Source organism: Hyla sarda, chromosome 7 (assembly GCF_029499605.1).
Source record: "Hyla sarda isolate aHylSar1 chromosome 7, aHylSar1.hap1, whole genome shotgun sequence".
Lineage (NCBI taxonomy): Eukaryota > Metazoa > Chordata > Amphibia > Anura > Hylidae > Hyla > Hyla sarda.
Genome location: NC_079195.1, coordinates 190210906 through 190237678, shown reverse-complemented (window position 1 = coordinate 190237678; position 26773 = coordinate 190210906). Strand labels below are relative to the sequence as shown.

General features: G+C 47.6%; 1 protein-coding gene across 1 annotated transcript in view; it reads left to right on the top strand.

Moving 5' to 3' along the window:
- Window positions 1-26773, top strand: part of CACNA1E (calcium voltage-gated channel subunit alpha1 E) — an 877957-nt gene that overhangs the window by 815989 nt on the left and 35195 nt on the right. The window contains exons 40-42 of the mRNA XM_056531933.1: window positions 1217-1313; window positions 4135-4240; window positions 4748-4855. Coding sequence (XP_056387908.1) covers window positions 1217-1313; window positions 4135-4240; window positions 4748-4855 — 311 coding nt within the window. The remainder of the gene's footprint in view (window positions 1-1216; window positions 1314-4134; window positions 4241-4747; window positions 4856-26773) is intronic.

Here is a 26773-nt window from a genome sequence, read left to right as displayed (position 1 = left end):
AAGGGTTAAAGGGGTACTCCAACCCTAGACATCTTATCCCCTAACTAAAGGATAGGGGATAAGATGTCTGACCCCTGCAAGCTCATTTAGAACGCTGGGTGCGGGTGGCTGGGGTTGTGATGTCATGGCCATGCCCCTCGTGATGTCACACCACACCCCCTCAATGCAAGTCTATGGGAGGGGGTGTAGCCACCACGCCCCGTCCCTTAGACTTGCATTGAGGGGGCATGATGTGACATCACGAGGGGCATGGTCGTGACATCATGACCCCCCTGCCGCCTGCGCCAAGCATTTGGAAAAAGAATCCCCAGCGCTGGGGCAGCGGAGTACCTGTTAACCTTAGGAATATTATAGGGAACAGTATAAAGTAGCTTTGATAGCCAGTTAAAACTGTACTACTGAACTATGTGGATGGAAATAGAAGTAAATTGATCATTCTTAGGGTCTGTGAATCTGAGATGTATATTAATAATCTCAAGAATCCACACTACCCAGAGGTCCAGGGTTACTGGTGTTGGGCAGCAGCTGGTTGAGTCTGAAATCTGCAACTTAGCATGAGCAGAAGGAACTTTTAGGAAGAAGGCATGAAAACTTTCCTTATATGCATTCCGGAGCATGCTTTGCACTGGTGCATGCCAGGAGGAAGCATCACACAGCCAGGAGGAAGCAACTGCGGGTTCCCTACTTTACAGTCTATTATCACAGCTGCACCCTCTGGTTAAAGTTAACTGATACCCAGATGGGATACACGGCTCCCCCAATATTCTCAGCTCAGTAGTAGCAGCTGGCTGTAAGTATTATGGAGACGGCTGGTACGTGAGAAGCTGTTTGCTGAAGCTGAGCCTGGAGACAAGTATCTGACTTGCTTGCAACATCCTTGCAATAGAGAAGTAGGATTCCTCGAAAAAAAAAAAAACAGAAGAGACGAATTGGGTGTGGGTGGAAAAGGTCTAATTGAGGGCATGAGTGCGGTATAACCCCGCCTGAATCTACTCCTGGGGTTAAGGCATTTAATAACCCCTTCGTCTTCTCTTCTGTTTCCCTCTTTCTTTTCTGTTTTCTGTTTGTTTTTACATTTGTTTGTTATTCTTTTCTTGTTGGTTTGGTTTTTGCTTCCTTGGATATGCCGTGCTCTTCTTTTGTCCCTTCACTGCTTGCGCCATTGTTCTCACTTCACTCCCTTCCTCCTTCTCTGGCTCCTCCTGTCCATAACCAGTGGCCGTATCCATTATACAGAGATGTATGACATGCTGACTCTCATGTCACCGCCATTAGGCCTTGGAAAAAGATGTCCCAATAAAGTGGCTTATAAGGTAGAGGTGAATCCAAGCACATACTTTAATGCTGGGAAGTTGGGTGTATGCCCCTGGTTTATACATTGTATTATCATGCATTTCTTGTTTGTCAGTCTTAACTTTCATTAAGAATACAATACAGTCCAGACATATCCCTATGAGTGTTCTGCCCAATTCCTTAAAATGTCAACTTACTGGACAATTTTTTTTTATCTCTGGCTACTCTGTAGAAGTACCGAACAGCTGTCCCTTTACTATAATCCTTAGATAGTTAGGATGTTCAAACAGTCACGAATGTGCATCTTATTTTGTATTAAGGCCAGGGCTCCATAGCTTTGATTGCTAAAGGGTTTTCTGCCATAGAATTAGAACAAGAGGTTACAGTAACACCTATGCTTAGTTCTTTTAGCAAGCATGATGGAAACAACATTTAAAGGGGTACTCCACTGCCCCAGCATTGGGAACATTTTGTTCCCAACACTGGATACGGGCTGCAGGGGTTGCCATGCTATGCCCATTCAATGCAAGTCTATGGGAGGGGGTGTGGTGACAGCCACGCCCCCTCCCATAGACTTGCATTGAGGGGGCATGGTGTGACATCACGAGGCCATGACGTCACGACCCCTGCAGCCCGCACCCAGCGTTCGGAACAAAATGTTCCCAACGCTGGGGCAGAGGAGTACCCCTTTAAAGAGGACCTGTGGCTAACCCCAAACAATGTCACTAAATAGCTTACTGTGCCCTTATTAAACACCTTTTTACAGATTCTTGATATGTCCTCAGATTCCTGAGATATGAGGGTTTATAGTTTGTCTGACAATTTAGGTAACCAGTCAGGTGGGCGTGAGCTGAAATTTTTAAAATGGGGCTATCGGGTGATGGGAGGGATTATACAGTCAGGGGGTGTGTGACTTGTACACTGAGGGGCATGTATGCCTGACTGTAGAATCCCGCCCATCACCGGATATTCACTCTCATTATTCAATTTCAGCTCATGCCCATCTGACTGATTCCCTGAATTGTCAGACTAATTAAAAACCCTCATGGGCATATTAAAAACTGTAAAAAGGCGTGTGATCAGGGCACCCTAAGCTATTTAATGATAATGCAATCTAATTTTTAGAGGGTTGGCCGCATGTCCAATTTTATACCATCTTGTTTTTAAGTCTATAGTTCTGTGCCGTTTAGTTTCTGCATATATTTTTAGAGCGTATCTTTAATACATCTGTTTTTATCTTGATAACAATGATAACACAGCGCGCAGAAGGTTCATATGCTCCTTTAGCATTCTAAATTCTATTCAGAGGATTTTGTGTTCTAGATCAGTTATAGAGCTACTACTATTATAAAGATATATTAATGAATCAACTTAGACCTGTCAACCCATTTGGATAAAAATAAATAGTTTAGGGAGACTATTGGTTAAATGCTTAAACAAGACTACATTTTAAAGCTAACTAAAAGAAAACTTTACTTTTTTGTGACACCCCCCCCCCCAAAAAAAAAAAAGCCAAGGTTATGTCCAAATTTTCATATACAAAAACATTGATAGGTAACACTTAGTTTACATTTTTAAAAATCATTTTTTAGCCCTGTACAGAGATTTTGGAAGGAAGTTGAACCATACCTGGTGTTTTGGTCATGAAACCTACATGCCAAAGAAAAATGTTATTTAAAGGGGTACTTCGCCCCTAGACATCTTATCCTCTATCAAAAGGATAGGGGATTAGATGTCTGATCGCAGGAGTTCTGCCGCTGGGACCCCCACGATCTCTGTGCAACACCCGGCGTTCATTTGGAATGCTGAGTGTGGGCGACTGGGGTCGTGACATCACGGCCATGCCCCTCGTGACGTCACGTCAAGCCCCCTCAATGCAAGTCTATGGAAGGGAACGTGATGCTAGTCATGCCCCCTCCCATAGACTTGCATTGAGGGGGCGTGGTGTGACATCACAAGGGGGCGTGGTCATGATGTCACAACCCCCGCCTCAAGCTCCAAACGTTCAGAACAAAATGTTCGGAATGCTGGGGCAGGGGAGTATCCCTTTAATCTCCCAACCACTACCAAGGCAAGTGTCCAGGAGGTGGGCTCTTCTTGTTAGCTGCACCAAACTCCTTGTATTTGAGTTTCTCTAGCCCCTCCCCTCAGCTATGATTCACAGCTCAAGTGTTCAATCAGAAGACTTCTAGAGCTGTCAATAATGGCTAAGAGGAGGCACTCAATACTGTAGTTTAGCACATCTAAGAAGGAAAGCCCACCTACAGAGAACTAGCCAGGAGAGTAAACATTTTTGTTGGTTGTGCAAGTTGCGAGTTCTACTCCTTTCCCTGGCCTCTGTTCAGGACTACCATTAGTTTTCACGGCTAAAACTGCTGACAAACTTCCTTTGAGCATTGCCATTACTTTTATTTTTAATATTCTAATAGTTGCACCTTAAATGTCTTTTTTTTTTTTAAATATCTCATAGATTTACTTTGTAGACTTGATGACTGCAAGACCATAATTATATCACTAGGAAATAAGTCTCTAACCAGCTGGTTCTGGACAGTTTAACCTTTGCCTTGTTTGTGTGCTGTCCAGCAATACCAACACCCTTTACCTTTAAATAGCTGGGTATGACCTATAGTTAGGTTAGAACATGCATGCTCCCTCTGTTATTTTACCTATTTTAGTTATCTGGTGTAGGGTGGAGCTGGGGGATAAGGAGGGAAGTTTGGAGAGTGATGTCTTCATGCTCGTTCTGTGTATGGTGTAGTGATTATGTGCCTATGTGTGCTTGTTTGCTTTGGGACCCCTTGTCGATATCCCATATCTTGGGCGCCCGGTGTTTTTGTACAGAGATTGGTGCTGATGAATATGCCAGTAACAGAGGATATGACAGTGCATTTCACATCCACCCTTATGGCTCTAATCCGGACAGCACTGGATGTCAAAATAGCCAAAGGTAAGATATTAAAAAAAATAATAATTTCCAAAAATGTCATAATAGATGTAATGTGAAGTATGTTCCCTTTTTCCTAATTGGATGTTCTGTGCATCTCCCACTTGTCGATAGCTGATAGAGTCTAACTATGAAGTGTACTGTATGGTACCTGGAAAGACGAATGTCTACAGTATCAGACAACTCATGTGTTTGTAGTCCTGAACCATAGAGATGTTTTAAAAAAAAGTTTGAAGGATAATAAAACAATATAATATAATATTTTTAGGAAAATCTTAGTATTAATGTGGGCTAAACTTAAAGTTTGAACTAATCGGAAACATTCAGATTGTTAGGGACATACAGTTTGATATGTACAACCTTTTAAAGGAGGATATCAGACTGCATGTTCTTAGCAAGTAGTCCAGTTTTAAACGTACATCTCAATTGGTACTGAGCTGGGACTTATTTCACCCAAAATCTGATGTTAATTTTGGCATTCATTGGTTCTTTTCAATCTTGTTCTTCCAGGTGGAGCTGACCGACAACAACTGGATGCAGAGCTGCAAAAAGAAATCCTGGCAATTTGGCCAAATCTGTCTCAAAAGATGTTGGACCTACTTGTGCCCATGCCAAGATGTGAGAATTTAATGAATTTTCTAGTGCAAAACGTTAATATTTATCAAAACCCACCCAGAGGAAAAGTTGCTGACTTACCCACAGCAACCAATCAGATCACTTCTTTCATTATTGAGAAGGCCTCTGAAAAATGAAAGAAGCGATCTGATTGGTTGCTATGGGCAACCCATAATGTTTATAACAATTGGGAAAATATTACATTTTGGCATTTTAGTAGATAATGTACCAACTGAGCCTAGCTGTGCTACTGTTGCTCTGCTTATTTAAAGGATTCAGAGATTGCAGTTTTAGTTGAATGAGGGCCCTAATGGATGAGTTGACTTTAATGTTCTGCTGCCACTTTGGTTAGAGATAAGATCACTATTTGTATGTCTGCATTGCAATGAAAGGGAACGTGGTTGTGTTGCAACCTGAAATATGCCACAATTGTGAAACTAAGCTGCAGTGGCAGCCATGGCGCAATGCCTTATCACACATTATATGATGCAAATGCAAAATAGAAATTGAAAACTACATCCTGTCCATATGAGCTTACAGCCAATAATGAAGCAATATTTGGAAGATGAAAAAAGTTGGAAAGTCATTAGTTGGCTCTATTCTTAAGAGTATGTTCACACATGCAGGATCCTGTGCAGATTTGATGCACAGAATTTGTAACTGCCGATTACAAACTGTGCTCAGTTAGGCTGGGTTCACATCATGTTTTTACCAATACGGGACCGCATACGGCTGGGGGGTGCTAAAACCTTGCGCTCCCGTATCCCTGCCGTATGCCGTCCGTATGGAATTCATTTCAATGAGCCGACCGGGATGAAACGCTGACTCCGGTCGGCTCATTTTTGCCCAGTATGTGGTTACCCCCCACACCTGAGGTCCAGTGGAAAACCGCATATGGGGCAAAAATGAGCCGACCGGAGTCAGCGTTTCACTCCGCTTGGATCATTTAAATGAATTACATACGGGCGACATACGGCAGGGACGGGAGCGCAAGGTTTTAGCTCCCCCCAGCCGTATGCGGTCCCGTATTGGTTAAAAAATGTGATGTGAACCCTGCCTCATTTAGTTTACATTGAAATCTGCAGCAGAAAATCCTGTGCATTAAATCCTGCGCATCAAATCTCATCAAATCTGCGTACATGTAAGCGTACCATAAAAGAGGATGGCACAGCAGTTGTAGAAGACCTAGGTCAGGTCACTTTATTAAAAAGGTTTCTTTTTAACAGATCCATGTTGCTCTTTGAAGTAACTAATGGAAGGACCTGGCATGATTTTTTCTTTGTATTATTTATAGAAAAAACAAACAAAGTTTAACTAGACAATGAAAATGGTGCAAAATTTGCTGTGGGTTTATTGAGTGTGAGAATGATCTCCATCTGTCTGATACATTTTTAAAACTTAAATGGTCACTGTTGTTTCAAACTGCTTCCCTCAGTTTGATAGTATAGATGATTTCATATTTGTCACTTCATTTACCAAAAATAAAACTTTAAATTCTTGGCCACTAGGTGTCTCACATCCCCACAAATGTCTGTCCCCAGCCTTTTGTTAGGCAGAGTCCATCTCTGGTAACAGAGACACCAAAGTGAATAACAGAAAGTGGAGATCAGGCTTAGTTAGTGCTATGCACAGGAGAGAGTGAGAGAGTCTGGGCTGTGTACCTACAATCTGTAAATCTATCTGTTCTCTCCAGAATACCCACATTGTGCATATAAGGTAAATCAAGGTTTCTGTTTCCTATAAGGCTTCTGGACAGCTGTCCCTACTATAAATACTAGTTTTCCTATGACTGTATGTACACAGTGTTGCTTCCTAAATGTAATCTCCCCAACTTCCATCGCTTTAGTCTGCAGGCTTGTCATCATCATTATTATCAGCAGCAGCAGCAGTTCAGCCTTTAGTATAGCCATTTCATTGCTGTGCTGCTGCTTCTTTTCTTTCCACTCACATAGCACCTTGCAGGAGGTGCCTCAATAACCCTTTCTCCTCCCTCATAGGCCATATATAGTAGTGTCCTGTAAGTTTTCCCCCAGCACAGTGTCAACCTGTTAAGTCCAGTTTACTTTTAGCAGCACTAAGAGTAGGTGTTGTCCTTGGTTTGCCCTTAAAGTAAGGGAAAGTAAGTGCAGTTATGAGTACTGCTGGCAAACAACCTCTTCTGCCATCCCCTAAAATAAAGAGAATGAGCATTAGCTGAAATACCTGCTTAATTTATGCCTGCTCATATTAGATAAAAACATGGGATATTGCCACAACAAACTTCAGTTTAAACTGGTGACTAAAACACCAGTCTCAATAAGTCTTAACTTATGTGTTTATTACGATATCCTTGGCTATTCATCCTGTTTTCTTGATTCGGAAACCCCCTTAAGAGTAGTTGTAAAACTGCTCCTATTCATCCTAGCCATAAAGGGAATGAAAATATGTTTGACATTACAGTAAAAGCCTCTACAGTGGCAGTGAAAATTGAATTGTAAGCTTTGTCAGCCTCACCAGCTATGTCTAATTCAATGCACTGTGATTTGAAGCACAGCAGGTTTTAATTCAGTGTGAAATTAGTTGAGGCTCCTTCTGCACTTTCACTTGTTTGCCTGCTGTGTCAGACTGACAGCAAAATATGTGAAAAATGGCTTAAGAAGCATAAAACCTGATAAGAAGCAAAGAACCTGCTAGAATGCTGCTTTTATAATAAGTCATTGAAATAACAATTCATAAAGGAATTTAATTTATGGAGAAGCTGGGTTTAAATGGGAAATAAAGTACCAATTTGTGAACAAAAGACATTGACATTTTGGTGGAACAACTCCCCGGAAGCTCATAGGACTGATGTCCCAAGTTAAGTTAAAGGAGAACTCCAGAATATAAAAATTGTCCCCCATGCTGCCGGCAGTAAAAAAAAATAAAGATGTACATACCTTCCTTCGCTCCCCTGGGGCCTCCGGTAACCGGCTCCGGTCTCCACCACGATCCTCTTCCTGGTTGCTGGTGGTCGGCGAGTCATACTGCGCTCAGCCAATCACCAGCCGCAGTGAAGTCCTGGCTCGGCCTGCGATAGGCTGAGCGGCAGTGTGACGTTTTCGACCCCGGCAACAGGTGCCGGTGTAGTGAAGAATTTTGTGTCTTGAAGAGTTCTCACACTGCCACTCAGCCTATCGCCGGCCAAGTCAGGACTTCACTGCAGCCGGTGATTGGCTGAGCACAGTATTGTCACGATTCGGCTGGCTGGAGGTGGATCCTCTGTGCCAGAGAGGGATTGGCGTGGACCGTGCTGGTGGACCGGTTCTAAGTTGCTACTGGTATTCACCAGAGCCCGCCGCAAAGCGGGGTGGTCTTGCAGCGGCGGTAGCAACCAGGTCGTATCCACCAGCAACGGCTCAACCTCTCTGACTGCTGAAGATAGGCGCGGTACAAGGGAGTAGACAAGAGCAAGGTCGGACGTAGCAGAAGGTCAGGGCAGGCAGCAAGGATCGTAGTCAGGGGCAACGGCAGGAGGTCTGGAACACAGGCTAGGAACACACAAGGAAACGATTTCACTGGCACAATGGCAACAAGATCCGGCGAGGGACTGCAGGGGAAGTGAAGTATAAATAGGGAGTGCACAGGTGAACACACTAATTAAGCCAGCTGCGCCAATCAGTGGCGCAGTGGCCCTTTAAATTGCAGAGACCCGGCGCGCGCGCGCCCTAAGGAGCGGGGCCGCGCGCGCCGGGACAAGACCGACGGAGAGCGAGTCAGGTACGGGAGCCGGGATGCGCATCGCGAGCGGGCGCCTCCCGCATCGCGAATCGCATCCCGGCTGAGAGAGGTATTGCAGCGCACCCGGTCAGCAGGTCTGACCGGGGCGCTGCAAATGCGAGGATGTTGCGAGCGCTCCGGGGAGGAGCGGGGACCCGGAGCGCTCGGCGTAACAGTACCCCCCCCCCTTGGGTCTTCCCCTCTTCTTGGAGCCTGAGAACCTGAGGACAAGACTTTTGTCTAGGATGTTGTCCTCAGGTTCCCAGGATCTCTCTTCTGGACCACAGCCTTCCCAATCCACCAAGAAATTTTTTTTCCCTCTGACCGTCTTGGAGGCCAGAATCTCCTTCACGGAGAAGACGTCAGAAGAACCGGAAACAGGAGTGGGAGAAACAAGTTTGTGAGAGAAGCGGTTAATGATGAGTGGTTTAAGGAGAGAGACATGGAAGGCATTGGGAATACGAAGAGAAGGAGGAAGAAGGAGTTTGTAAGAGACAGGGTTAATCTGGCACAAGACTTTGAAAGGACCAAGATAGCGTGGTCCCAGTTTGTAACTGGGGACACGAAAGCGGACATATTTAGCGGAGAGCCATACCTTGTCTCCGGGAGCAAAAATGGGGGGAGTTCTTCTTTTCTTATCGGCAAACCTTTTCATGCGGGATGAAGCCTGTAAAAGAGAATTTTGGGTCTCTTTCCATATGGTGGAAAGATCACGAGTCACTTCATCCACAGCGGGCAAACCAGAAGGCAAGGGAGTAGGGAGGGGGGGAAGAGGGTGACGGCCGTACACCACGAAAAATGGGGACTTAGCAGAAGATTCGGAGACTCTGAAGTTGTATGAGAATTCGGCCCATGGTAGAAGATCTGCCCAGTCATCCTGGCGGGAGGAAACAAAATGCCGTAAATAGTCACCCAGGACCTGGTTAATTCTTTCTACTTGCCCATTGGATTGGGGATGATAAGAAGAAGAGAAGTTTAATTTAATCTTGAGCTGTTTACAGAGGGCCCTCCAGAATTTAGACACGAATTGGACGCCTCTATCCGAGACGATCTGCGTGGGCAAACCGTGAAGACGAAAAATGTGTACAAAAAATTGTTTTGCCAACTGAGGCGCTGAAGGAAGACCAGGAAGAGGAATAAAATGTGCCATCTTGGAAAATCGATCAACGACCACCCAAACAACAGTGTTGCCACGGGATGGGGGTAAGTCTGTAATAAAGTCCATACCAATCAGTGACCAAGGCTGTTCGGGGACAGGCAGAGGATGAAGGACACCAGCAGGCTTCTGGCGAGGAGTCTTATCCCGGGCACAGACAGTACAGGCCCGCACAAAATCAACAACATCCGTCTCCAGAGTCGGCCACCAATAGAAACGAGAGATGAGTTGCAAGGATTTTTTGATGCCCGCATGGCCTGCGAGGTGGGAGGAGTGTCCCCATTTGAGAATCCCGAGACGCTGGCGTGGAGAAACGAAGGTCTTCCCTGGAGGAGTTTGCCTGATGGAGGCTGGAGAAGTGGAGATCAGACAGTCAGGAGGAATGATGTGTTGCGGAGAGAGCTCTACTTCCGAGGCATCCGAGGAACGAGAGAGGGCATCGGCCCTAATGTTCTTGTCGGCAGGGCGAAAATGAATTTCAAAGTTAAAACGGGCAAAGAACAACGACCACCTGGCCTGGCGAGGGTTCAGCCGTTGGGCAGACTGGAGATAGGAGAGATTCTTGTGATCAGTGTATATGATAACTGGAAATTTTGATCCCTCCAGCAGATGCCTCCATTCCTCAAGCGCCAATTTAATGGCCAGTAGTTCTCGATCCCCGATGGAGTAGTTTCTCTCCGCCGGAGAGAAGGTCCTAAAAAAAACCCCACAAGTAACAGCATGCCCGGAAGAATTTTTTTGTAGAAGGACAGCTCCAGCTCCCACTGAGGAGGCATCTACCTCCAATAGGAAGGGTTTAGATGGGTCAGGTCTGGAGAGCACGGGAGCAGAAGAAAAGGCAGACTTGAGATGTTTAAATGCGTCTTCCGCTTGGGGAGACCAGGACTTGGGATTGGCATTTTTCTTGGTTAAAGCCACGATAGGAGCCACAATAGTGGAAAAGTGTGGAATAAATTGTCTGTAATAATTGGCGAACCCCAAAAAACTTTGGATAGCACGGAGTCCGGAGGGGCGTGGCCAATCTAAGACGGCAGAGAGTTTATCTGGGTCCATTTGTAGTCCCTGGCCAGAGACCAAGTATCCTAGGAAAGGAAGAGATTGACATTCAAACAGACATTTCTCCATTTTGGCATAAAGTTGATTGTCTCGAAGTCTCTGAAGAACCATGCGGACATGCTGGCGGTGTTCTTCTAAGTTGGCAGAAAAAATCAGAATATCGTCCAGATAAACCACAACACAGGAATATAAGAGATCACGAAAAATTTCATTAACAAAGTCTTGGAAGACGGCAGGGGCGTTGCACAGGCCAAAGGGCATGACCAGATACTCAAAGTGTCCATCTCTGGTGTTAAATGCAGTCTTCCATTCGTCCCTCTCCCTGATGCGGATGAGATTATAAGCACCTCTTAAGTCCAGTTTGGTAAAGATGTGGGCACCTTGTAGGCGATCAAAGAGTTCTGAGATAAGAGGAAGGGGGTAGCGGTTCTTTACCGTGATTTTATTAAGTCCGCGGTAATCAATGCAAGGACGTAGGGAGCCATCTTTTTTGGACACAAAAAAAAATCCAGCTCCGGCAGGAGAGGAGGATTTGCGGATAAACCCCTTTTTTAAATTTTCCTGGATGTACTCATACATGGCAAGAGTCTCTGGAGCAGACAGAGGATAAATTCTGCCCCGGGGTGGAGTAGTACCCGGGAGGAGGTCAATAGGACAGTCATAAGGCCTGTGAGGAGGTAAAGTCTCAGCTTGCTTTTTGCAAAACACGTCAGCATAGTCCATATAAGCCTTAGGAAGACCGGTAAAAGGGGGAACCACAGGGTCACGGCAGGGAGTACTGGGAACTGGTGTAAGACAGTCCTTGAAACAAGAAGTACCCCAGTTCTTGATTTCTCCTGTGGACCAATCAAGGGTTGGGGAATGGCGTTGAAGCCACGGTAATCCAAGAAGAATTTCGGAAGTGCAGTTGGAGAGGACCAAAAATTCAATTTTTTTCGTGATGAGGTCCGATGCACATTAGGAGAGGTTCCGTGCGGTAACGCACGGTACAGTCCAATCTTTCATTGTTAACAGAATTGATGTAGAGGGGTCTGGCGAGACTGGTCACCGGGATGTTGAACCTGTTGATGAGAGAGGCCAAAATAAAATTTCCTGCAGATCCGGAATCCAAGAAGGCCATAGTAGAGAAGGAGAAGGTAGAGGAAGATATCCGCACAGGCACAGTAAGGCGTGGAGAAGCAGAGTTGACATCAAGAGCTGTCTCACCTTTGTGCGGAGTCAGCGTACGTCTTTCCAGGCGGGGAGGACGGATAGGACAATCCTTCAAGAAGTGTTCGGTACCGGCACAGTACAGGCACAGATTCTCCATGCGGCGTCGTGTCCTCTCTTGAGGTGTCAAGCGAGACCGGTCAACTTGCATAGCCTCCACGGCGGGAGGCACAGGAACGGATTGCAGAGGACCAGAGGAGAGAGGAGCCGGGGAGAAAAAACGCCTCGTGCGAACAAAGTCCATATCCTGGCGGAGCTCCTGACGCCTTTCGGAAAAACGCATGTCAATGCGGGTGGCCAGATGAATAAGTTCATGCAGGTTAGCAGGAATTTCTCGTGCGGCCAGCACATCTTTAATGTTGCTGGATAGGCCTTTTTTAAAGGTTGCGCAGAGGGCCTCATTATTCCAGGATAATTCGGAGGCAAGAGTACGGAATTGGATGGCGTACTCGCCAACAGAAGAATTACCCTGGACCAGGTTCAGCAGGGCAGTCTCAGCAGAAGAGGCTCGGGCAGGTTCCTCAAAGACACTTCGAATCTCCGTGAAGAAGGAGTGTACAGAGGCAGTGACGGGGTCATTGCGGTCCCAGAGCGGTGTGGCCCATGACAGAGCTTTCCCAGACAGAAGGCTGACTACGAAAGCCACCTTAGACCTTTCAGTAGGAAACTGGTCCGACATCATCTCCAAGTGCAGGGAACATTGCGAAAGAAAGCCACGGCAAAACTTAGAGTCCCCATCAAATTTATCCGGCAAGGATAATCGTAGGCCGGAAGCGGCCACTCGCTGCGGAGGAGGTGCAGGAGCTGGCGGAGGAGATGATTGCTGAAGCTGTGGTAGTAGCTGCTGTAGCATCACGGTCAGTTGAGACAGCTGGTGGCCTTGTTGCGCTATCTGTTGCGACTGCTGGGCGACCACCGTGGTGAGGTCGGCGACAACTGGCAGTGGAACTTCAGCGGGATCCATGGCCGGATCTACTGTCACGATTCGGCTGGCTGGAGGTGGATCCTCTGTGCCAGAGAGGGATTGGCGTGGACCGTGCTGGTGGATGGTTCTAAGTTGCTACTGGTATTCACCAGAGCCCGCCGCAAAGCGGGATGGTCTTGCAGCGGCGGTAGCAACCAGGTCGTATCCACCAGCAACGGCTCAACCTCTCTGACTGCTGAAGATAGGCGCGGTACAAGGGAGTAGACAAGAGCAAGGTCGGACGTAGCAGAAGGTCAGGGCAGGCAGCAAGGATCGTAGTCAGGGGCAACGGCAGGAGGTCTGGAACACAGGCTAGGAACATACAAGGAAACGCTTTCACTGGCACAATGGCAACAAGATCCGGCGAGGGAGTGCAGGGGAAGTGAAGTATAAATAGGGAGTGCACAGGTGAACACACTAATTAAGCCAGCTGCGCCAATCAGTGGCGCAGTGGCCCTTTAAATTGCAGAGACCCGGCGCGCGCGCGCCCTAAGGAGCGGGGCCGCGCGCGCCGGGACAAGACCGACGGAGAGCGAGTCAGGTACGGGAGCCGGGATGCGCATCGCGAGCGGGCGCCTCCCGCATCGCGAATCGCATCCCGGCTGAGAGAGGTATTGCAGCGCACCCGGTCAGCAGGTCTGACCGGGGCGCTGCAAATGCGAGGATGTTGCAAGCGCTCCGGGGAGGAGCGGGGACCCGGAGCGCTCGGCGTAACAAGTATGACTCGCCGACCACCAGCAACCAGGAAGAGGATCGTGGCGGAGACCGGAGCTGGTTACCGGAGGCCCCGGGGGGAGTGAAGGAAGGCATGTACATCTTTATTTTTTTTACTGCTGGTAGTATGGGGGACAATTTTTATATTCTGGAGTTCTCCTTTAAGTATTTCAATGTAGAATTTGGAGGAATGCTTTAAGCATGCCTGTTGTTTCAGGTAACTTTTCAGGATAACCTGATGTGTGTCCATTAGAAGCGTTATTTCTGGCCATTATATAACTTGTATATGTTTTTTTTTTCTGCAGTTTTCCCCTCTGTAGGATTCATCTCTAAATTGCAGTTGTTCCTGAGCTAGTTGGTAGAGTATGTACACACCCATAGGAGGGTAGCCTGCTTTCCTTTATCTCTATAGCATAACCTGAAAAGCAGCAGCAGGAGGGAGGACATTATAGAATATTACTGATCAGTCTAAACTGTGAATCAATCACTGAGTGCTCTCTAATACTCACTGTAAACTATGACATTCCCTCTGTATTCTCCTTCTAATTCTGGATCTCTGTTAGCCACCTCTTTCTCCATGTTTTCGACTCCCTATAACCCCTTCCCTCAGTGAGCTGACTATCAATCTCCTGAATTAGGGTGGGCTCACACTATGTTTTCACTGTATGGGTGCCGGATCCTGTTGGGGGGAGCGAAAACAGGGCGCTCCCATATCCCAGCCAGACCCGTCCAGTATCTAAAGCATTTCAATGATACTACGGTTTTAGGTCCGGTCAGAAAACCGGATACAGGGTAACATGTACTGACTGGAGTCACCGTTTGACTCCGGTCTGCTCATCGAAATGCATTAGATACGGGCCACGTCCAGCTGGGATACGGGAGCGCCCGGTTTTCGCTCCCCCACACCGGATCCGGCACCTGTACAGTGAAAATGTAGTGTGAACCCACCTTTAGGTTGTTTTTAAAAGTGAACTATGAGTTTAGGGGAGGAAGCAGGAAAATAGCCTTCTTAGAGGAAAAAGAGACATTTTTCTCTGACAAAAAATGTAATGTTACAAATTTGTCTTATATTGGCTTGTACTACTGATTTATGCAAAGTTTGTTGAAACAACAGTGATTATTTAAAGGGGTAGTCCAGTGGTGAAAAACTTATCCCCTATCCTAAGGATAGGGGATAATTTTGAGATCGCGGGGGGTCCGACCGCTGGGGCCCCCTGCGATCTCTCTGTACGGGGCCCCGGCTCTCCGCCGAGACAGCGGGTGTCGACCCCCGCACGAGGCGGCGGCCGACACGCCCCCTCAATACATCTCTATGGCAGAGCCGGAGATTGCCGAAGGCAGCGCTTCGGCTCTGCCATAGAGTTGTATTGAGGGGGCGTGTCGGCCGCCGCCTCGTGCGGAGGTCGACACGCCCCCTTCCCACGGGCTGTCGGGGCTCCGTACAGGAGATCGCAGGGGGCCCCAGCGGTCGGACCCCCTGCGATCTGCAACTTATCCCCTATCCTTAGGATAGGGGATAAGTTGCTCACCACTGAATCACCACTGGACTACTCCTTTAACCCTTAACTCAAAAGTATATGAATGCCCTTAATACTCATTGACAGTTACAAGTTGTAGGTATATGTAAAGGCCTTGTGGGCACATGTTTTCCCTGCCTGTCATCCCATTGATATATAACACAATCAGTCTGTCAACACCACAGACTACAGTGGGGATCAAAAGTTTGGGCACCCCAGGTAAAAATTTGTATTAATGTGCATAAAGAAGACAAGGAAAGATGGAAAAATCTCCAAAAGACATCGAATTACAAATGAGACATTCTTATAATATGTCAACAAAAGTTAGATTTTATTTCCATCATTTACACTTTCAAAATAAAAAAATGGCGTCTGCAAAAGTTTGGGCACCCTGCAGAGTTAATATCTTGTACTGCTCCCTTTGGCAAGTATGACAGCTTGTAAACGCTTTTTGTAGCCAGCCAAGAGTCTTTCAATTCTTGTTTGAGGAATCTTTGCCCATTCTTCCTTACAACAGTCTTCCAGTTCTTTGAGATTTCTGGGCTGTCTGTCACGCACTGCTCTTTAGGGTCTATCCATAGATTTTCAATTATGTTGAGGTCAGGAGATTGTGAAGGCCATGGCAAAACCTTCAATTTACGTCTCTTGATGTAATCCCCTCTGGATTTTGAGATGTGTTTAGGATCATTGTCCATTTGTAGAAGCCATCCTCTCTTTAACTTCAGCTTTTTCACAGATGGCATCAAGTTAGCATCCAAAATTTGCTGAAATTTTATTTAATCCATTTTTCCTTCTACTCGTGAGATGTTCCCTGTGCCCCTGGCTGCAATACAATCCCAAAGCATGATTGATCCACCCCCATGCTTAACAGTTGTACAGAGGTTCTTTTCATTAAATTCTGTTCCCCTTCTTCTCCAAACGTACTTTTTCTCATTCTGGCCAAAAAGTAAAGTTTTAACCTCATGAGTCCACAGAACTTGCTTCCAAAATGCATCAGGCGTGTCTATATGTTCATTTGCAAAGTTCAAAAGCTGATTTTTGTGGTGAGGACGTAGAAGAGGTTTTCTTCTGATGACTCTTCCATGAAGACCATATTTTTACAAGTATCTCTTTATAGTGGAATAGTGTACCACAACTCCGGTGTCTTTCAGATCTTTCTGGAGGGATTTTGCTGTCAAACTTGGGTTTCAAATAGTTTTTCTCACAATCCTGCAAGCTGTTCTGTCTGATATTTTTCTTGGTCTTCCAGATCTTGCTTTAACTTCCACTGTTCCTGATGACTGCCATTTCTTAATTACATTCCGAACAGAGGATATTGACATCTGAAAACGTTTTGCTATCTTCTTATAGCCTTCTCCAGCTTTGTGAACCTCAACTATTTTCAGTTTCAGATTTCTAGACAACCGCTTAGAAGAACCCATGGTGCTGATTGTTGGGGCAAGGTCAGATGAGTCTGGGCATTTAAAACCTTTGAGATTGACATCACCTGGTCTTCCCAGATGATGACTGAGAACAATCCATGACACTGGCAGGTCTCAGCTTTGCAAAGGGGGCAGTGCATGCTATGAATTCTGCAGGGTGTTCAAACTTTTGCAGACGCCATTTTTTAGTTTTCTGTTATTTTGAAAATGTAAATGATGGAAATAAAATCTAACTTTTGTTGACATATTATAAGAATGTCTAATCTGTAATTTGATTCCTTTTGGAGATGTTTCCATCTTTCCTTGGCTTTTTTATGCACATTAATACAAATTTTTACCTGGGGTGCCCAAACTTTTGATCCCCACTGTATATATGTCTATTTTCCATACCATTATGAGTTAATTCTCATACCTTTATCCAGAGCATTACATTGGTCCCTCAACATATGATATTAATTGGTTCCAGGAGAACCATCATATGTTGAAACCATCATATGTCGAGTACATATGTCTATGTAAAAATAGTAATTGGTTCTGGGGCCTCGGAACCATTGTATGTTGAATACATATCTCTATGGGAAACTGCCAATTGGTTCTGGGATGACCATTGTATGTGAAGTGTATGGGGAGTGTTTAACAAACCAGGGTGCCGCCAGCTGTTGCACAACTACAACTCCCAGCATGCATGTACAGCCATTGACTGTCTGGGCATGCTGGTAGTTATAGTTTTGCAACAGCTGGAGGCACACTGATAGGGAAACATTGATGTATGGGGAGTATAGTGTGTATATGTATTGTATGTGACTACAGCTCTATAGGAAAGGAAGGGGAGGGCAGCCAGCAGCTCATTGGATGCCTGCAGCAAGATGCTGCAGGCTATTGGCTATGGCTGCTCTGGGGGGGCGGGGCTTACACAGAGCTCACAGTGGAAGCCTCCGTGAGCTAGCAGGACAGCATGTGAGTAACAGGAGGCAGAACGGGACACATGGGGCACATTAAACAACTATCTGTCAGTTGCTGAAGTTGTCAGCACTGTCAGATAGCTGTTTGTACGATGACCCCGACACACAGCAGCATCATATGTCAATACTGCCTTCAACATACGATGGGCTCTGAGAGGCCATCATATGTTGAAATGATCATATGTCGGGGCCATCATAAGTCGAGGGATCACTGTATACTTTATAAAAGAAATGTAATTGGTTGTCATAGCACAAACATTGTTGGCATATAGGCTACACCATGCATGTCTGATCATGGGGGGTCCCCAGTGACTCCCCCACCTCCCCAACCCACTGATTGCTAGTATAAAGTGACAGTACTAGTAAAGTGCTGTATCTTCTCTTTTTGGCTTTGCTTAGCTTTTGGTTAGCTGTTTACTATAATAAGCTGACCATTCAGCCTACAAGGACAACATGTTATGAAGGGACATAACATGGTAAATATTCGGGGACATTTATCATCGTTGCTTTGGTAAGCAAGTTCTGTAGTCATTTTTTTCTTGCTATTGTTTTTTGCTTATGTACGACATATTTATCATACTATCACAGGGGGTTGATAAATTTGGCTTACATGAGCAAAAACCAAGAAATCACTTTTAAATTAAATTTTTTTTAGCACACATAAGCAATAACCAAATAATGACTACAGAACACCACTTTGCAGCTTTGAAAAAAGATGTGCATATATAATATGTGTGTGTATGTGTGTTTATTCCATTTTTTTAACACAGTTTTTTCTCCCTAAATGTACTTACTTTTTTTTTTTGTTACTTCTTCTACAGATCCATGTATCCTGTGGACTCCTTCGGATTCGGTGGAGCATTTTTCTTTGCTTGATGTTAATAAAATGGTTAACGAGGGCTTGTGGGGGAGAGTTTTTTTGTAATAAATTTTTTTTTAAACCTGTTGTGTTTTTTTTTTTTTTACTTCCTTGACAGGCTTAGTAGTGGAAGCTGTCTTACAGACGGAGTCCATTACTAAGCCGGGCTTAGCCTTAGCCACAAAAACAGCTAGCGCTAACCCCAAATTATTACCCCGGTACCCAACACCACAGGGGTGCCGGGAATAGCCGGTACCAACAGGCCCGGAGCGTCAAATATGGCGCTCCTGGGCCTAGGCGGTAACATGCTGGCGTTATTTGGGCTGGGGATGGCCAGTAACAATGGTCCTCGCCCATCCTGGTAACGTCAGGCTGTTACTGTTTGATTGGTATTTGGCTGAGAATAAAAATAGGGGGGACCCTATGTGTTTTTTTGTTAAATATTTAATTATTTATAAAAAAAAAAACGCATACGGTCCCCCCTATTTTTATTCTCAGCCAAATATCAACCAAACAGTAACAGCCTGACTTACCAGGGTGGGCGAGGACCATTGTTACTGGCCCTCCCAGCCTAAATAACGCCAGCATGTTACCGCCTAGGCCCAGGAGCGCCATTTTTGACGCTCCAGGCCTGTTGGTGCCGGTTCTTCCCGGCACCCCTGTGGCGTTAGGTACTGGGGTAATAATTGGGGGTTAGCGCTAGCTGTTATTGTGGCTAACGCTAAGCCCAGCTTAGTAATGGACTCCGTCTATAAGACAGCTTCCACTACTAAGCCTGTCCAGTAAAGTAAGGAAAAAACACAACGGGTTTAAAAAAAAACTTTTATTACAAAAAACACTCCCCCACAAGCCCTCGTTAACCATTTTATTAAAATCAAACAAAGAAAAACGCTGGTCATCGAAGTAGTCCACCGAATCCCAAGGAGTCCACAGGATACACGGACCTGAAATGAGAAGAAAAAACCCCCCAAAAATGGGTTAGTACATTTATTATCACCTGCTCGCACATCTCCCGTCCCGCACGACTACAACTCCCATCATGCCCTTACAGTAAGGACATGCTGGGAGTTGTAGTTGTGTGGTGCAGGAGATGTGGGGGCAAGTGACAAGCTTGTCCCCTGCCCCCAGCTGCACAACTACAACTCCCAGCATGCCCTTACAGTAAGGACATGCTAGAAGTTGTAGTTGTGTGATGCAGGAGATATGTGGGCATGTGACAAGCTTGTCCCCTGCCCCCAGCTGCACAACTACAACTCCCAGCATGCCCTTACAGTAAGGACATGTTTGGAGTTGTAGTTGTGTGGTGCAGGAGATGTTGGGCAAGTGACAAGCTTGTCCCCTGCCCCCAGCTGCAGGACTACAACTCCCAGCATGCCCTTATAGTAAGGACATGTTGGGAGTTGTAGTTGTGTGGTGCAGGAGATGTGTGGGCAAGTGACAAGCTTGTCCCCTGCCCCCAGCTGCAGGACTACAACTCCCAGCATGCCCTTACAGTAAGGACATGCTGGGAGTTGTAGTTGTGTGGTGCAGGAGATGTGTGGGCAAGTGACAAGCTTGTCCCCTACCCCCAGCTGCAGGACTACAACTCCCAGCATGCCCTTACAGTAAGGACATGCTGGGAGTTATAGTCCTGCAGCTGGGGGCAGGGGACAAGCTTGTCATTCGCCTGCACTGCACAACTACAACTCCGAGCATGTCCTTACAGTAAGGGTATGCTGGGAGTTGTAGTCCTGCAAAAGGAGCCCGGGCACACACACACACAGAGTCACACACACACAGTCACACACACACACAAACACAAACACACACAGAGTCACACACAGACAATCACACACAGACAGAGACACACAGACAGAGATAGAAACAGACAGAGAGACAGGCACACACACTCCATCCAGCGCAGCGATCCTTCTCTCCGGGCGCCCTGCGAGTGACGTCACTGACGGAGGGACGTCAGGCCAGCGCAACCGAAGACGTGGGAGCGGAGGCCGGGCACAGTGCAGGTGAAGGCCGGGGGCTGGGGGGAGTGGAGGGGTGCTGGTGGGGACGGAGGCCGGGAACAGTGCAGGTGCAGGCCGGGGGGGGGGGGGGGGGGGGTTACTCACGGGCACAGAGCAGGTGAAGGCGTGTGGGGGGGGCAGGCACGGGGGGGGAGCTGACGCCCCCCCCCCCCCCCCCCCGACAGACTCCTATATCCCCTAATGTTATGTCACTGTTCCGGTCGGGTCCTGGATTGGCTGCTGGTCCTGGCCAATCACAGAACCCAGCGGGAAATGTGAAATGACAGCAGGAGGTTTTGGAATCTGCGGCGCCGGTATATGTTATAAGGAGCCCGGGCTGACATTACAGTGCAGCTGCCCGGGCTCCTCATACGGCCTCCCTGCTACCCTCACTTAATAATGATGGGGACACTGATATACATCCCCCCTTGTCTCCCGCCCGCGCCACTCAGCTCCCGCTGCTACAAGACTACAACTCCCAGTGTGTCCTCACTGTAAGGGCATGCTGGGACTTGTAGTCTTGCCACAGTTAGCAGGCAGATGGGAGTTGTGTGGCGCTGGCAGGTGAGAGTGGCAGGGCGCTGGCAGTGTCCCTGTAGCGAAGTGAAGGTAGCAGGGAGAAAGTATGTCGAAGCCCGGGCGGCAGTAGCTTTTCCTGCTCCATGTTGGAGCTGGAGTAAATTTTGTCATTTTTACGGCCGTTGCAACATTTTATTGTGCAGCTGTGACTGTCGCAGTTAATAAATACCTGACTAAACCAAGTAAAGTTTTCAAACCCACGTACCGTAGTCAAAAAAACAAAAACTTCCTCTTCTTGCTGATAGATGATTGTCGCACGAAAAGTCACGGTGTCGCAGTAGCGACTTTTTTGCGACAAATTTAAACAGAAAAACTCGGGTAAAAGGGTTGATAAATGCCCCTCATTGTTTCTAGCAGTTGATGGATATTGCAGACCTTTCAGACACTGATGCTGTAACTTAGTTGAATGCCATCAGTCTTGTTGCTGACACAACAAATGCCCACAGGGCAGGCTCTATTGTCTCTCAAGTGTCCTCCATCCTGTCATTGCCTGTCTGCCTCTGTAGGAGATGGAAATGCTGGGCAATTTAGGGAATCAGCTCAGCCTTGTGGGCACTTTATGTGATTGGCCCCACCTTGTTGGCATTTGCTTCTTACTTGAATGCATGGAAGACAGACTGCTCGGCTTACAAGCAATAGTTCACAAATCTAGAGTTATTCCTGAAATGGAGCATTTAACCTCTACACTGTGATCGGTTTCATGGTATGAAGTCATCCAGGATGCCCTGGCTGCCCAGGACTTAACACACCAAAGAGTACATTTACACTTTGAAGAATTAACAATCTATGCAGTAAGAGCAGGCGCTGCGCTCACTTAATAGATGGTGAGTCCCTGCTGCTTAAAGTCAGTGGCTGGAAGTCGAAAGCAGCCATATTGGTTAGTGTCACGATGCCGGCTGGCAGGAGGTGGATCCTCTGTGCCAGAGAGGGATAGCGAGGACCGTGCTAGTGGACCGGTTCTAAGACACTACTGGTTTTCACCAGAGCCCGCCGCAAAGCGGGATGGTCTTGCTGCGGCGGTAGTGACCAGGTCGTATCCACTAGCAACGGCTCACCTCTCTGGCTGCTGAAGATAGGCGAGGTACAAGGGAGTAGGCAGAAGCAAAGTCGGACGTAGCAGAAGGTCGGGGGCAGGCGGCAAGGTTCGTAGTCAGGGGAGATAGCAGAAGTTCTGGTACACAGGGTTTAAACACACAAAACGCTTTCTCTAGGCACAAGGGCAACAAGATCCGGCAAGGAAGTGCAAGGGAGGAGGTTAGATATAGTCAGGGACCAGGTGGGAGCCAATTAAGCTAATTGGGCCAGGCACCAATCATTGGTGCACTGGCCCTTTAAGTCTCAGGGAGCTGGCGCGCGCGCGCCCTAGAGAGCGGAGCCGCGCGCGCCAGCACATGACAGCAGGGGACGGGAACGGGTAAGTGACCTGGGATGCGATTCGCGAGCGGGCGCGTCCCGCTGTGCGAATCGCATCCCCAACGGCCATGACAGAGCAGCGCTCCCGGTCAGCGGGACTGACCGGGGAGCTGCAGGGAGAAAGACGCCGTGAGCGCTCCGGGGAGGAACGGGGACCCGGAGCGCTAGGCGTAACAGTACCCCCCCCCTTAGGTCTCCCCTTCTCTTTATCGGGTAACTGCCTCCCCTGGGATGAGGACACCGGGAAAGGATGGAGGGATTCCTCAACGGCAGGCAGAACTGCAGGAGTAGGAATGGGGAGAGAGGGCAGAGGGCGAGACCTGGCACGGGGCAGTGTGACACCAGGACGAGGGCCATGAGGGGACACAGAAGCTTGCCTGATGGAACTGGGAGGGGGGGAGGGGCATTTCCTGTGGCAGGCAGAGTCCTTAATGACCTTAGGGGGACCGGATACAGGAGGAACCACAGGGTCACGGCAGGGAGTACTGGGAACCGGTTGAAGGCAGTCCTTGGAACAAGAGGGACCCCAACTCTTGATCTCCCCAGTGGACCAATCCAGGGTTGGGGAATGGTGTTGAAGCCAGGGTAGTCCAAGGAGAACTTCAGAAGAGCAATTAGGAAGGACAAAAAATATAATCTCCTCGTGATGAGGTCCGATGCACATTAGGAGGGGCTCCGTGCGGTAACGCACGGTGCAATCCAACCTGGCTCCGTTGACCGCGGAAATGTGGAGTGGCTTGACAAGACGGGTCACCGGAATGCGGAATTTATTCACAAAGGACTCCCGAATAAAATTCCCAGAAGCTCCAGAGTCCAGGCAGGCCACGGCTGAGAGGGGAGAGCTGGCTGAAGTGGAAATCCGAACAGGTACCGTGAGACGTGGAGAAGCCGACTTGGCATCAAGAGACGCCACACCCACGAGAGCTGAGTGCGAGCGTGCGTTTCCCAGACGTGGAGGACGGATTGGGCAATCCACCAAAAAATGTTCAGTACTGGCACAGTACAGACAAAGATTCTCTTCCTTACGGCGATTCCTCTCTTCCAGGGTCAGGCGAGACCGATCCACTTGCATGGCCTCCTCGGCGGGAGGCCTAGGCGCAGATTGCAGTGGAGACTGTGGGAGAGGTGTCCAGAGATCTAAGTCTTTTTCCTGGCGGAGCTCTTGATGCCTCTCAGAAAAACGCATGTCAATGCGAGTGGCTAGATGAATGAGTTCATGCAGGTTAGCAGGAGTCTCTCGTGCGGCCAGAACATCTTTAATGTTGCTGGATAGGCCTTTTTTAAAGGTCGCGCAGAGAGCCTCATTATTCCAGGATAGTTCAGAAGCAAGAGTACGGAATTGTATGGCGTACTCGCCAACGGAGGAATTACCCTGGACCAGGTTCAGCAGGGCAGTCTCAGCAGAAGAGGCTCGGGCAGGTTCCTCAAAGACACTTCGAATTTCCGAGAAGAAGGAGTGTACAGAGGCAGTGACGGGGTCATCGCGGTCCCAGAGCGGTGTGGCCCATGACAGGGCTTTTCCAGACAGAAGGCTGACTACGAAAGCCACCTTAGACCTTTCAGTAGGAAACTGATCCGACATCATCTCTAAGTGCAAGGAACATTGCGAAAGAAAGCCACGGCAAAACTTAGAGTCCCCATTAAATTTGTCCGGCAAGGACAGGCGGAGGCTAGGAGCGGCCACTCGCCGCGGAAGGGGTGCTGGAGCTGGCGGAGGAGATGGTTGTTGCTGCTGTAGCTGCGACTGTACTTGCTGTAGTTGTGACTGGAGTTGCTGTGTCATGGTGGTCAAGTACGACAGCTGGTGATCTTGTTGCGCTATCTGTTGCGACTGCTGGGCGATCTGACGAGCTTGCTGGGCGACCAGCGTAGGGAGGTCAGCGACAACTGGCAGAGGAACTTCAGCGGGATCCATGGCCGGATCTACTGTCACGATGCCGGCTGGCAGGAGGTGGATCCTCTGTGCCAGAGAGGGATAGCGAGGACCGTGCTAGTGGACCGGTTCTAAGACACTACTGGTTTTCACCAGAGCCCGCCGCAAAGCGGGATGGTCTTGCTGCGGCGGTAGTGACCAGGTCGTATCCACTAGCAACGGCTCACCTCTCTGGCTGCTGAAGATAGGCGAGGTACAAGGGAGTAGGCAGAAGCAAAGTCGGACGTAGCAGAAGGTCGGGGGCAGGCGGCAAGGTTCGTAGTCAGGGGAGATAGCAGAAGTTCTGGTACACAGGGTTTAAACACACAAAACGCTTTCTCTAGGCACAAGGGCAACAAGATCCGGCAAGGAAGTGCAAGGGAGGAGGTTAGATATAGTCAGGGACCAGGTGGGAGCCAATTAAGCTAATTGGGCCAGGCACCAATCATTGGTGCACTGGCCCTTTAAGTCTCAGGGAGCTGGCGCGCGCGCGCCCTAGAGAGCGGAGCCGCGCGCGCCAGCACATGACAGCAGGGGACGGGAACGGGTAAGTGACCTGGGATGCGATTCGCGAGCGGGCGCGTCCCGCTGTGCGAATCGCATCCCCAACGGCCATGACAGAGCAGCGCTCCCGGTCAGCGGGACTGACCGGGGAGCTGCAGGGAGAAAGACGCCGTGAGCGCTCCGGGGAGGAACGGGGACCCGGAGCGCTAGGCGTAACAGTTAGGTTACTCAATTTACGCGACTCTTATTGACTTTATGTGGCATTGCACAAATGTTGTAGCCCCTTCGTGCTTCGTTCTTTACGTAATTTCAGGAATTATGTAAACAACTGGGAGTAACGCAAGACACATAACTCAACCACTTCAGCTGATTTTGGCTTTTCAGCCACCTACAGTGGCCAAAAACATGCTGGAGGGGTCCAAGGAACTCTTGCGATAGGTGGGAGTTCCAATGTCCCAGATGGGAATACCACTTTAAAGGCGACAAAAAATTACAGTCATGGCCATAAATGTTGGCACCCCTGAAATTTTTCAAGAAAATGAAGTATGTCTCACAGTAAAGGATTGCAGTAACACATGTTTTGCTACACACATGTGTATTCCCTTTGTGTGTATTGGAACTAGACCAAAAATGTGAGGAAAAAAAGCAAATTGGACATAATGTCACACCAAACTCCAAAAATGGGCTGGACAAAATTATTGGCACCCTTAACTTAATATTTGGTTGCACACCCTTTGGAAAAAATAACTGAAATAAGTTGCTTCCTATAACCATCAATAAGCTTCTTACACCTCTCAGCCGGAATGTTGGACCACTCTTCCTTTGCAAACTGCTCTTATTGGAACGGCGCCTTTTCCCAACAGCATTTTTAAGATCTCCACAAGTGTTCAATGGGATTTAGATCTGGACTCATTGTTGGCCACTTTAGAACTCTCCAGCACTTTGTTGCCATCCATTTCTGGGTGCTTTTTGACATATGTTTGGGGTCATTGTCCTGATGGAAGACGCAAGATCTCGGACGCAAACCCAGCTTTCTGACACTGGGCTGTACAGTGCGACCCAAAATCCATTGGTAATCCTCAAATTTCATGATGCCTTCTACACATTCAAGGCACCCAGTGCCAGAGGCAGCAAAACAACCCCAAAACATAATTGAACCTCCACCATATTTCACTGTAGGTACTGTGTTCTTTTCTTTGTAGGCCTCATTCCACAGTAGAATGATGTGCTTTACCAAAAAGCTCTATCTTGGTCTCATCTGTCCACTAGACATTTTCCCAGAAGGATTTTGGCTTACTTAAGTTCATTTTGGCAAAATGTAGTCTGGCTTTTTGATGTCTCTGTGTCAGCAGTGGGGTCCTCCTGGGTCTCCTGCCATAGCATTTTATTTCATTTAAATGTCGACCGATAGTTCACGCTGACACTGATTCTCCCTGAGCCTGCAGACCAGCTTGAAACTTGTTTGGGGCTGCTTATCCACCATCCAGACTATTCTGCGTTGACACCTTTCATTAATTTTTCTCTTCCGTCCACACCTAGGGAGATTAGCTACAATGCCATGGGTTGCAAACTTCTTGATAATATTGCGCATTGTGGACAAAGGCAAATTTAGATCTCTGGAGATGGAATTGTAACCTAGAGATTGTTGATATTTTTCTACAATTCTGGTTCTCAAGTCCTCAAACAGTTCTCTTCTCCTCTTTCTGTTGTCCATGCTTAGTGTGGCACACAGACGCACAATGCAAAGACTAAGTGAACTTCTCTCCTTTTTATTTGCTTTCAGGTGTGATTTTTATATTACCCACAACTGTTACTTGCCCCAGGTGAGTTTAAAGGAGCATCACATGCTTGAAACAATCTTATTAATCCACAATTTTGAAAGGGTGCCAATAATTTTGTCCAGACCATTTTTGGAGTTTG